The 12,623-nt window shown below is 36.0% G+C and overlaps 1 protein-coding gene across 1 annotated transcript in view; it reads left to right on the forward strand.

Annotated features, from left to right (window-relative positions):
• The window catches only part of PKN2 (protein kinase N2), a 130,295-nt gene that overhangs the window by 95,300 nt on the left and 22,372 nt on the right, over positions 1 to 12,623 (forward strand). Inside the window, exons 9-15 of the mRNA XM_059135062.1 lie at positions 6,732 to 6,875; positions 7,193 to 7,268; positions 8,071 to 8,245; positions 8,475 to 8,601; positions 9,090 to 9,220; positions 9,303 to 9,378; positions 9,457 to 9,548. Of these exons, the coding sequence (XP_058991045.1) occupies positions 6,732 to 6,875; positions 7,193 to 7,268; positions 8,071 to 8,245; positions 8,475 to 8,601; positions 9,090 to 9,220; positions 9,303 to 9,378; positions 9,457 to 9,548 (821 nt within the window). The remainder of the gene's footprint in view (positions 1 to 6,731; positions 6,876 to 7,192; positions 7,269 to 8,070; positions 8,246 to 8,474; positions 8,602 to 9,089; positions 9,221 to 9,302; positions 9,379 to 9,456; positions 9,549 to 12,623) is intronic.

Raw genomic sequence — 12,623 nt, forward strand, 5'->3', positions numbered from 1 at the left:
TCTGTGATCTTTAAAGTATCACACAAAGGCCTACATTTAGTGCTGTGAGAAATACAAAACAGCAAGAAATGTTCTTTCCATAAAGTACCCTGTGGTCTGGTAGGTTTAAAAAAAGCAGTTTGAGACAAAATAAAGAACTATTTAATTGTGTTTCAGAAACTTAGGGAAGAATTCTACCCAACATGAGCATGCATCAAAAACTTTAAAATACACAAGGATACAACCACCATCAGTAAGCAGCAGTATATAATGGGCTTATTCGTTGTAGAGTATAATATGAATGTTTAAATTATTTTAAAAAGTAATAGAGGAATTTAAAAACATGAGCAAAGAGTGAGTGTCAAAAAGACTAGGCAACGTTTTTAAAGAACAAAAGGAAATACTGGACATCTGAAATGGGCATCAGAAATAATTGGGGGAATAGTGGCAATGAAACAAATAGTGCCATTGGTAAATTGCTGAAGATGGGTGGGAAGCAGAATGAAATAAAACTTAAGAAAAATCAGAACTACAACATTTGCAATTGAAAACTAAGTGGATGGGTTAAATAACAGGGGATTTAGTGGTATGGAAGATGAAGCTAAAAAAGTTGCCCTAGGGCAACACAAAGAGACAAAGAAATGAAAAACATGAAAAAAGAGAGGCTGAGAGATACAAAGAATAGGATGAAAATGACTAATACACTAAGTGGAGTTCCAGAATGAGGGAGTGCAGAAAATGGGACAGTGGTCATGTCTGAAGCAATAATAACCTAGGATTTTTCAGAAATGATGACAAACATGAATCCTCAGATTTGAGAACACGAGTCCCTAGAAAGATAAATAAAAAGTTATACACATCTAAAAACTCAAGAGAAAGACATAATGGACTGGAATTATTCAAGAACACCCTTGTGAGGGAGATGGATGTTTAATTTGGTCTTGATGAAAAGCGAATTTGAACTGGTACAAAGGAAAGAGCAGTTTGAAATCTCATATGACAGTATAGTTTTTGGCTGGGGAATAAGATACAGGACTAGACATAGAAACTGTGTGTAAAGACAGAGGCAGGAAAGTTTAGAATGGGTTTGGGATAATAGGGAGTCTTTGGACCTTTTTATACAATATGAATTGATATAGATAGCAGTATCTATATAAAGTGGTATCTAATAAGCTGTATCTATATAAAACAGTTAAAGCACTAGTTTGTATCATAATTGTTTACTTTTCTCTTTCATTGTGAAGAGAGCAGAGTTACCTACATCTGTAGGAGGCAGACTTTTCAAGCAAATATCACAATCTCATATTCTCCATTGTCTTAGTCTCAAACTCTCCTCTTTGTATTTCCTATCCTCCCCAAAGGTTTAAGGTTTCCCTCTTTTTGTCACATTTGGTCCATCTGGAAGATCACCCTTAATGGACTCCTGAACTCAAAAGAGATATGACTGTTTCCTGATGATGTAGTTTTCTGTTTGCCCTTAGTGGATTTCATTGGCCCCATTCCCTATCCTGTGTTTTGCCCCTGGAGGCTGATAGCAGTGAACTTGAACCACTAGGCTCTGACTTATAATGAGAGACATTATTAGGAAGCAGAAGGAGAGGGAAGTCAAGGTGTTTGTTTCCCTCCTTGCCTATTTTCACAGCATTGGTTCAACTATGGCTATAGCTCCTGATGGACAGTCCCTTTTCCAAGGTTCTGTTAGTACTCACTGGATTCTGGTAACTAGTGCCTCTTGCCCGTTGAGGCTAGGGGTGGTAACAGATTTCTACTATTGCTAGATGTCAGTTGCTTCCCATACTTGTTGGTTCCTTAACCTTAATCACACCTCCATAAATAGACAATTTTTAAAATTCAGGCTCTTTGGGGTGCCTGGGTGGTTCAGTGGATTAAGCGTCTGCCTTTGGCTCAGGTCATGATCCCAGTGTCCTGGGATCAAGCCCCACATTGGGCTCCCTGCAAAGTGGGGAGTTTGCTTCTCCCTCTCGCTCTGCCCCTCCCCTGCTCATGCTCTCTGTCTCTCTGTCCAATAAATAAAGCCTTTTTAAAAATAAATAAAATTTAGACTCTTTGAGTGTACAGTTTCTTTGCTGCTGGGACCCTAACTGGTGTTTCCCAAGTCTGTGCTGTCAGAAGCCCACGGAAGGCCATTTAATGGAAGACCAATTAATGTGATATGTGCCATGTTGTATGTTTACAAAGTCTTACCTTTCCTTGGCTCTTGAACTTTCCATGTTTTGCTTTTTGCCCCTCCCCCTTTTTTTCTTTTCAACAGTGCTTCCTAGCTTTCGTTTTCTTGTCTTAGAGGTACCCTGACTTTCTTGATTCACGGCATCCTCAGTGTTCTAGTTTTTATTTTTATTTTTATTTTTTTTAACAATGTGTATCCAGGCCAAAAGAAATATCCAACAATTTCATATTAAGAAGTACTTACTAAAAAGCTTCTGTGCAGAGAAGGAAACAGAAACAAAATGAGAAAGCATCCTACAGAATGGGAGAAAGTATTTGTGAATCATAGATCAGATAAGGGGTTAACATTCAAAATATATAGAAATGTCCTAAACCTCAATAGCAAAAAAAAATCTGATTAAAAAATGGACAGAAACTGAATAGACATTTTTATAAAGAAGACATTCCCATAGTCAACAGGTAACATGTAAAGGCTCAACATCACTAACCATCAAGGAGATGGCCAGTCAAAACCATAATGAGGTACAACCTTATACCTGTTAGAACAGCTGTCATCAAGAAGACAAGAGATAACAAGTATAGACAAGGATGTGGAGAAAAAGAAACCTTTGTGCACTGTTGATGGGAATGTAAATTGGTACAGCCACTATGAAAAATAGTATGAAGGTTCCTCGAAAAATTAAAAATAGAACTACTATATGATTCACTAGTCCCACTCCTCAGTATGTATTCAAAAGAAATGAAAACGAATGATATGATATCGAACAAAGAAATGATATCGAAGAGCTATCTACACTTCCATGTTCATTGCAGCATTATTCACAATGGCCAAGTTACAGAAACAACGTGTCTGTCAATGGATGAATGGGTAAAGAAGATGAGACGTGAGATCTATATGGAACATTAGTCAACCATGAGAAGGAGGAAATCCTGCTATTTGTAAACATGGATGGCCTTGAGGACATTATACTAAGTGAAATAAGCCAAAGACAAATACTGCATGGTATCGTTTATATGTGGAATCTTGAAAATAAATAAATAAATAAAGCCAAACATCCGGGAATGAGGTAGAGAAGTGGATGCCAGGAACTAGGGGGTGGGGAAAATATAGAGAGGTTGGTAAAAAGAAAAAAAAGTGTAAATTTTAATTATAAAATGAATAAGGTCTGAGCGTCCATTGTATAACATGGTAACTATAGTTAACACTGTAAATGAAATTTTTTCATTTAAATTCAATTAGCTAATGTAAATGAAATTTACTGAGAGTAGAACTTAAATGTTCTCAAATATAAAATATATGAAATGATGGATGTGTTAATTAACTAGATGGGAAGAATCTTCAGCGTATACGTACAAAATACCTTGGTATACACCTTTTTTTATGACTTTTTATTTATTAGCCTAGAGAGAGAGAAAGCAGGGGAGGGAGCACAGCAAGGGGAGTGGGAGAGGGAGAAGCAGATTTCCAGGTGAGCAGGGAGCCTGGTGCAGGGCTCCATCCCAGGACCCTGGGATCACAATCTGAGCTAAAGGCAGACACTTAATGACTGAGCCATCCAGGTGCCCCTTGATAAACACTTTAATATACACGATTTCATTTAAAAAGTAGTTACTTTAAAAATATTTAGTACTGGGGTCCCTGGGTGGCTCAGTGGGTTAAAGCCTCTGCCTTTGGCTCAGGTCATGATCCCAGGGTCCTGGGATCGGCCCCGCATCTGGCTTTCTGCTCAGCAGGGAGCCTGCTTCCTCCTCTCTGCCTGTTTCTCTGCCTACTTGTGATCTCCATCTGTCAAATAAATAAATAAAATCTTTAAAAAAAAAAAAATTAGTACTGGGGTGCCTGGGTGGCTCATTGGGTAAAGCTGCTGCCTTTGGCTCAAGTCATGATGAAAAAATAATTTTATTTCATTTTTATGTAACCAGTTATTTACTAATGGAGTCTGCCTGTTGTATAGTATATAATTTCTCAAAGCGTGGAATTAGAATGAATACAGTATCCCTATCTCCTCTTACACATTTATTTTTCATGTGGAAAAATCAGTTTTTGAGATCTAGTATAACAAAGATAAGATGTCATCAGAAAGATTGTGGTACATTCTGATGCTCAAACGGAATTTACTGTGAGCTAGTATTTCTTATGGTATCCCATAGGTGTCACTGTGTTTCTTTTGTAAAGTTAAAATATCCTCCATTGCCCCAAGAGTTCCTCCCAGTTTGGGAACTTCAGCCTTCTTGATGTTTCACTACCTTTTTATGATAGATGTGTGCTGGGTTTTTTTTAATTGCAGCACATTTTTTAAGTTGTTCTTCCTTCCTTCCTCTCCTCCTTATAGGGCTGATTCAACATCTCTTTTTCTGTTTACTTTCAGGCCTTATAGACATCAGACAAATCATTCAGATGCCTTAGATCTACAACAGAGTTATTTCTTTGATTCTAGGTTCAAATTCATTAAAAGACCAAATGAAGCACAGGTTGGGACAGTTTGCCAGAACTGCCCAGGAGTAGCTCAGATCATACTGCTCTGCTATTTTGGTGATGATTTGACTCCATCTAGAATTTTGTTGCTCTTAGAGTTTGACATTACCTAGAAAGATGTCGTTGCTTTCTAGAACTGGCCTACTTCATTTGGAAAATTGCCAGCAAATAAGCAGTCACCCTTAGAGTTTAAATTCAGTAAACATTAGTGAGCTCTCTTTATATAAAAGGTATTTTCCTTATTAGGTGCTCTATTCCTGGTTTACCTATCCAAATACACACAGGATGTTAGAGAGTGAAGTATGTTTAGAGTTCCATGAAACAGTGTTATAAGTATCAACATAAAAGATCTTCATCTGCTCTAGATCACAGTTATCCTCCCCCCTTAAATTATAGAGAGTCATCTTCACAAGGAACAAGGCAAAGACAGAAAAAGTGAAGAGCTTTATACCTAAAACCTCAGTGTAGAATTCCAAGAAAGCTAGCCTTCCATCTCAAAGCTTAGATCTTTCTAACACACTTCAGTTTAAAACACAGAACAAAGTGAAAGCAGAAAGAGAAATGAGTTAATGTATGTTATCAGATTGGCTAGAATAAATACAAATGTAGTGATTGGACCTCTTCTCATCTGGAGAAAGATATAATCTTAACCATGTGTTAACTGTTAGCAGTGTGAAAGTATAAGAACTTTTAACAAATACTAATTCCATCGCCAGAAAGTCTGAAACTGTGTAGTGTAAATTACCAGTCTCTGGTTCATTTATTCACCTAGTTTGTTTCCCAGAATAACTTCCCCCAATACTTAAACTTTTAACTTGAGTAGATGCCATTTGCCTAATCTTAAAAGAATTACACTTCCTCTTTCATGACAAGCATTCTCTCTCATAGTAATTATATTTCATAGAGAAAGAGGAGGTGGCCCTGGGTTGACATACTGCCATAGATGCCTTTTTCTGATTAGTTATGAGGCCTTCTGGTGCATTGTGTTTTTAATTTTTTTTTAATTTTATGTTGTTTTTTGTCTTCATTTGCATCAATTCATTGTATAATTTAAAGTGAAAATGTTTGTTACTATTTATGCCAGAAGTTTATATAATAGGCATAAGTTCATAAATTGAAAGTTCTACAGGAAAGAAATAACTTTTTACTTTCTTGAGCCTAAGGAGGGGGAAAATGTTTAGCTCTTCTTGTGAATGGTCTGCAGAATCCTGAGAAACAAAGTAATGGAGAAGTCTGGTGCTTTCTAATTAAAATATATGTAGATTATAACATATGTAGAGGTCAGTTTATGGCACAGTTTATAAACTGTGTTCTAATGGATTGTTAAAACCTTAAAACCTTAAGCATAAGCATTATTTTTAATGATTACAGAGTTATTCTCTTATATGGATATGGTATAATATACTTGTCCCTAGTTTCTGGACATTCAGGCTGTTGCTGCTTTGCTGCCTTATGTGGGAGGGAAAAGGGTTATAATAAATGAACATCATTTTGTGTAAAACTTAGTCTGAATCTCCCTTCTTACCTGCATCTGCCCTTTCTATTACTAGTCCTATTACCTGGTAGTATTCTTTTGAAGATTAAGTGATCTAATACTTTCAGAGTGCTTAGTACAGTGTGTGGCGTCTGTAAGTACAGAATAAATGCTGTCTGCAGACCTCCCTAACTCCGCATTGGGATAAGGTAATAAGACAGTTTGAAATGGGTTCTTTGTGGAGAGCACTGAGGTCTTTCAGTAATAGTATAGTAAGTGATACCAGTACTGAAGCTGTGGCATGGGGAGGAGTTTCTGTGGTCAGTCTTCTGTATTGGTTGTTCCAGTTGTGTATTCTTTGTTTTAAAAAAAAAAAAAAAAAAAAAAAAAAGAATAGCTTAGCTGGAGACTGGTGGAGTATAAATTTCTTCCTTGTAGTTAAAATATGTAAGTTTGTTAATATATAATAGAGAAACATTACAAAGCACTCTTAATAGTGTGATTTTTGTGTGTGTTATCTTTGTTTATTTGTATTTTATATTTTTTGTGATCTTTTATACAAGTGTGTGTCCAATGATGTCTTCTCTGTTTTATTATTTTTTTTAATTATCCTAGTCACGTGAACTGGAAATTTCAGTTTATTGGCGTGATTGGAGATCTCTGTGTGCTGTAAAATTTCTGAGGTTAGAAGATTTTTTAGACAACCAACGGCATGGCATGTGTCTCTATTTGGAACCACAGGGTACTTTATTTGCAGAGGTAATAAATGTGTTTTATTAAATGTGTATCACTATCATTGAAATTATGTAGGCAGCATAATGTAAAAATGGAAAGAGTATTAGGCTGAACGACAGACAATTTAAATTTTTCGTTCAACTCCACTACTGCATAGGTGTATTACCTTGAGACAAATCTTTTATCCTCTCTAGGTCTACTTTCTCACCTAGAAAATAAGAAGTTGGGCTTAAAATATATCTAAGGTTCTCTTAAGTTTTCAAAAGTTAGAATTTTGTTCAATTTTGTGAACCATAAATCCAAAGCTATACTCATGTCAACTTGAATTTTCTTCACTGCAGGTTACCTTTTTTAATCCAGTTATTGAAAGAAGACCCAAACTCCAAAGACAAAAGAAAATTTTTTCAAAACAACAAGGTAGTTACTAAGGAATCAAATATGTCTTTTGGTGTATTCTGATGCATAGGTGATCTGCATTTAAAAGTGATACCCATCTTTGTTTTTGTTTTCCATTCATTTCTAACTTTTTTTTATTAAGGAACATTTCAAACATATTCATGAGTAGAGAGACTGGTACTATGTACCCTCACTCAGCCTCAACAACAGTCAACTCATGGCTAATTTTGTTTCATTTATATCCCATCCACATACTACTTCAGATTATATGAATCAAAGGTAGACACCATATTGATTCATCCATAAATATTATGGTTATTTGCTCTAAAAGTTCATTCTTTTTTTTTTTTTTTTTTTTTAGATTTTATTTATTTATTTGACAGAGAGAGATCACAAGTAGGCAGAGAGGCAGGCAGAGAGAGAGAGAGAGGAGGAAGCAGGCTCCCTGCTGAGCAGAGAGCCTGATGTGGGACTCGATCCCAGGACTCTGAGATCCTGACCTGAGCTGAAGGCAGCGGCTTAACCCACTGAGCCACCCAGGCGCCCCAGTTCATTCTTTTTTTTAAGAGAATTCTTTTTTAAACCTTAGCCACATATCATTGCTAGACTTGAACAAATAGTGCCTACCTATTTATTTTTAAAACTATTTTCACTATTTTACACTAGCCTTTAATAACAAATAGTTAAGAACTATTTTTGAAGTAACAAATTTTGTTTGTTCTTCATAAATTATAAACCAGTGAATATGAATTTTTAAATTATGGCTTTTGCTAATATATTAAAAAATTACTTATTCTATTTTCTTTATTCACAATATCCACAGGCAAAACATTTCTCAGAGCTCCTCAGATGAATATTAATATTGCCACATGGGGAAGGCTAGTGAGAAGAGCTATTCCTACAGTAAATCACTCTGGCACCTTCAGCCCTCAAGCTCCTGTGCCTGCTACAGTGCCAGTAGTTGATGTACGCATCCCTGAACTAGCACCTCCAGCTAGGTATGTGTCTAAGATTTTTAAGCATCGCTTTTATGAAATAGTTATTGTAACATTCATACATACTGCTTACCGTGGATCTATTAAAAGTCTGGTTTTTTCCGAATGGTATATTGAACTTAGTATTCTGCTTACTTTAAAATAATAAAAAAAAAAAAGATTGTTTGCTTTAATTTTAAAGCTATTGTACTTTTGATTACTGTTTTTGGTGAATTACTTTATCTCCTATAAGTGATTCTACAGTAACCAAATTGGACTTTGATCTTGAACCTGAACCTCCTCCGGCCCCAACACGTGATTCTTCTCTTGGAGAAATAGATGAATCTGCTAAATTAAGAGATTCGGATACACCAGGACAGGCAAGGCATTTTAAACCTTGTATAATTCTTTTTCACCAAATGAATTACCAGTAAAAGCATCATAGTGAGGTGTACATTTCAATTAATTTAAATTGCCTGGGTGAACTGTGTTTTTATGTTTCTTGTGAGTGAAACATAAAACCTCTGGAAGCTCATGGGCCAGTACAGATGGAATAGGCTGCTGAAGGTAAAAGGAGCATACGAGCATGGTTGATATTAGATGATATATTGCTTCAAACACTCTTCACCTCCTAACTTGGTTAACATGATTTCTGAATATACATTGAAGATGATGATAATGTGTTCATTTTTCAAATTTTTTAAGTAAATGTAATATAGAATTAATAGCTATAAGAATGTCCATTTTCTGAATTTTACTTTTCTCGCTAATATTTCTCTTGACTTTTGAAACTTTTAAACTTTATCTTTACCAAATAAGTTGTTTTCTCAGTGTTTCTATTATTTAATGACTACTTAATATTTTATAGGGTTCAGAAACTGTCTTTAATATTGAGAATGACAGAAATAGTATACTTCCAAAATCTCCATCTGAATATGAGCCTGATATTCCTCAACCAGGCCTAGGATACAGTGGTATTCGAGAACTTGAGGATAGAAGGTAAAGAATATATGCACAGCTTTGCTACTACATGTTTGGACCCATACTTTTGCCTTATTTTTAATTGACATACTGTTTTCAGATCCCAACAGATGTTTCAGTTTAATCTACAAGACTTCAGATGTTGTGCTGTCTTGGGTAGAGGACATTTTGGAAAGGTAATCTTTTAAGCTTTCTTGGAATGACTATGAAAGTAATAACTCAAATAGAAAATACTTACTTTAATCTCATTTCAGGTGCTTTTGGCTGAATATAAACACACAAATGAGATGTTTGCTATAAAAGCCTTAAAGAAAGGAGACATTGTGGCTCGAGATGAAGTAGACAGGTTAGTGGTTTTTTTTTTTTTAATGAAATTGTTCATTTTTCTGAAGTTTTAACTCAAGAACATGAAAATTGATGTATATATTGCAATAGCAAAACCTTCCATTTCCATTATATATGAAGAAATTAAATTAATGTATCTATACTTGATTAGGGTAGGCATTAATTACTGTTTATCTTTCTACCCAGCTTCTCCTTACAACAGTTTATTGGTTAGTGGGTACCAAAGAAAGGTGATGAAATGTTTAAATAATTCTTTTAAGTTTTTTATACTTGGAGATGGTAGAGTGTTTGTATGGTACAGAAATTGTTACTCATCTGTGGTCAGATGACACTATTTCCCATTTCATATTACATAAGGAACAGAATGTCAGTTATAGGTAATCTGCACTTACCCCAGTGGTTAATATATTCTGCTTTTTAAAATGTACCTATGTCTGTAGGGCACCTGGGTGGCTCAGTGGTTTAAGCCTCTGCCTTCAGCTCAGTTCATAGTCTCAGGGTCCTGGGATTGAGCCCCACATCCAGCTCTCTGCTTAGGAGGGAGCCTGCTTTCCCCTCTCCCTCTGCCTGCCTCTCTTCCTACTTGTGATCTCTCTCTCTGTCAAATAAATAAATAAAATCTTTAAAAAAAAGTACCTATATCTATATTTTTGCTTTCATTTTTCTTAAAATATTTTTTAACCAGAGCATTTTTTTTTTTAAATTAAAGATTTTTATTTGTTTATTTAACACAGAGAGAACACAAGCAGTGGGAGTGGCAGAAAGAGGGAAAGGCAGAAGCAAGCTCCCTATGGAGCAGGGAGCCCGACTTGGGGCTCAATCACAGAACCCTGAGACAATGGCCTGAGCCAAAGGCAGGCGCTTAACCAACTGAGCCACCTAGGCACCCCTAACCAGAGCATCTTACCTCTCTGGGTTTAATAAATGTAAATTGATATGGATACATCCTTATATACAGTTTTTAAAATGCAAGGGCTTGGGGGACAATATTATAATTGGTCAGAGACTGCTTTAAAAAGACTGTCCTAATAGGATGATTAAATAAAAAACTTTTGCATAACAATGGCTTATTTATTACAGAGAGAGACTTTCACTTGGTATTTATAAGCAATATTTGTCTTAAACCATTTGGAAACATCAGTTGATATAATAGAAGGCAGCCCTGTATATGAAGAGAGCCTAGGACTATGAGTGAAAAGACTGGCTTCTCTGTTCCTGCTTGTTTCTTCTTAATTAATGATTTGACCCCAGGGAAATTCACTGAACATCTTTGAACCTCAGTTAACCCACATATTTGTAAAACATGTTTACTGGTAATGCTTGCCTTAGTGAATTGTATTAAGTGCTACACACACACACACACACACACACTGCTACTTCTGATGTTTTTCCCCATCCTATAGAAAGTTCTTTCTTTCTTTTTATGATTTATTTATTTATTTGAGAGATTGAGAGCGTGTGCACTGAGGCTGGGAAGGGGCAGAGGGAGAGAAATTCAGGCAGACTCCAGGCTGCGTGCTGAGTCCCACAAGGACCCATCACAGGGCTCAATCTGACAACCCTGAGATCATGACCTGAACTGAAGTCAAGAGTCACTCAGCCAACTCTGCCACCCAGGCACTCTGGGAAGTTCTTAGAATTAGGATACCTCTTGAAAATGAAGCTTTCCTTGGGGTGCCTGGGTGGCTCAGTGGCTTAAATCCTCTGCTTTCAGCTCAGGTCATGATCCCAAGGTCCTGGGATTGAGCCCTGCATCCGGCTCTCTACTTGGCTGGGAGCCTGCTTCCCTTCCTCTCTCTGCCTACTTTTGATCTCTGTCTGTCAAATAAATAAGTAAAATTCAAAAAAAAAAAAAAAAGAAAGAAAGAAAAAGAAGTTTTCCTTTATGTAAGAAAAAGAAATTTCTTTTGGATTTGCCTATTTATCTTTTACCTGTTTTCCATATCCCTCAATTACATCAAAATAAACTTTCTTGATATGTGAAACTATTCAGGAGGATTTTGCTGAATATTTATACACTATGCTGTGTACCATAGTATATATTTATAACTATTTCTATTTTACTGAAGTAGTTGGTTAAAGCAAACCTTTAATCACACTGTCAGTCTTTTTATAACTGCAGTAATACTAGGGTCAACTATATTTCTTTTATGGAAGAATATTTGCTTTATTCCAGATCTGTGAATGGTAAATTCATTTTTTTCCCAAAAGTAATAGTAAACCGGTACTCCCTCTGATAATCTTGGTGGTTTATATAGCTTCTTGCTAACTTGTTACTACTGTGAGTCAAGTCTTTTTTTTTTTTTTTTTTAAAGATTTTATTTATTTATCAGAGAGAGAGAGGGGGAGAGAGCGAACACAGGCAGACAGAATGGCAGGCAGAGGCAGAGGGAGAAGCAGGCTCCCTGCTGAGCAAGGAGCCCGATGTGGGACTCGATCCCAGGACGCTGGGATCATGACCTGAGCCGAAGGCAGCTGCTCAACCAACTGAGCCACCCAGGCGTCCCGTGAGTCAAGTCTTAATAGAAGAACGCTTTCTAATTAAATCTCGACAAAATAACATTAATATTACCATTAACGAAGAATGTCCAGATCAGAGGTTGGAGCTTTAGCCAGAGCCTAAGCTATTAGCCCTACTGAAAATCAATCCAGTCTTGGTGAAAAGTTAATGAGTGATCCTTACTAACTTCAGTTATTAATCCACATATTCGATAACATGGAAGTAAAATAATCTTCAGTAGAACAGGTACAGAAACAGAAACAGAAAATCTGGATTGAGATATAAAACCCACTGTTAGAAGGAATTTGAGGAACACAGCAAAAAGGAACAATTAGAACAAAGCAAGGAAAGAATAGAATATCAAAAAATGGATGAACATATTTTGAAAAGTAATACATATTTGTAACTTGCAATTCCAGATAGTAAACAACTCAAACTAATAAGTAAGCGTATTGTTTTATATTCACTTTCTAGTTCATCCTTTTAATAGATTCATAGAATTCATTGTTATTGCATATTACTGTTGGTTTTTTTTTTTTAATAGATGTTTCCAAAATACTTAATGACCATTTTCCA

Source organism: Mustela lutreola, chromosome 10, assembly GCF_030435805.1.
Source record: "Mustela lutreola isolate mMusLut2 chromosome 10, mMusLut2.pri, whole genome shotgun sequence".
NCBI lineage: Eukaryota > Metazoa > Chordata > Mammalia > Carnivora > Mustelidae > Mustela > Mustela lutreola.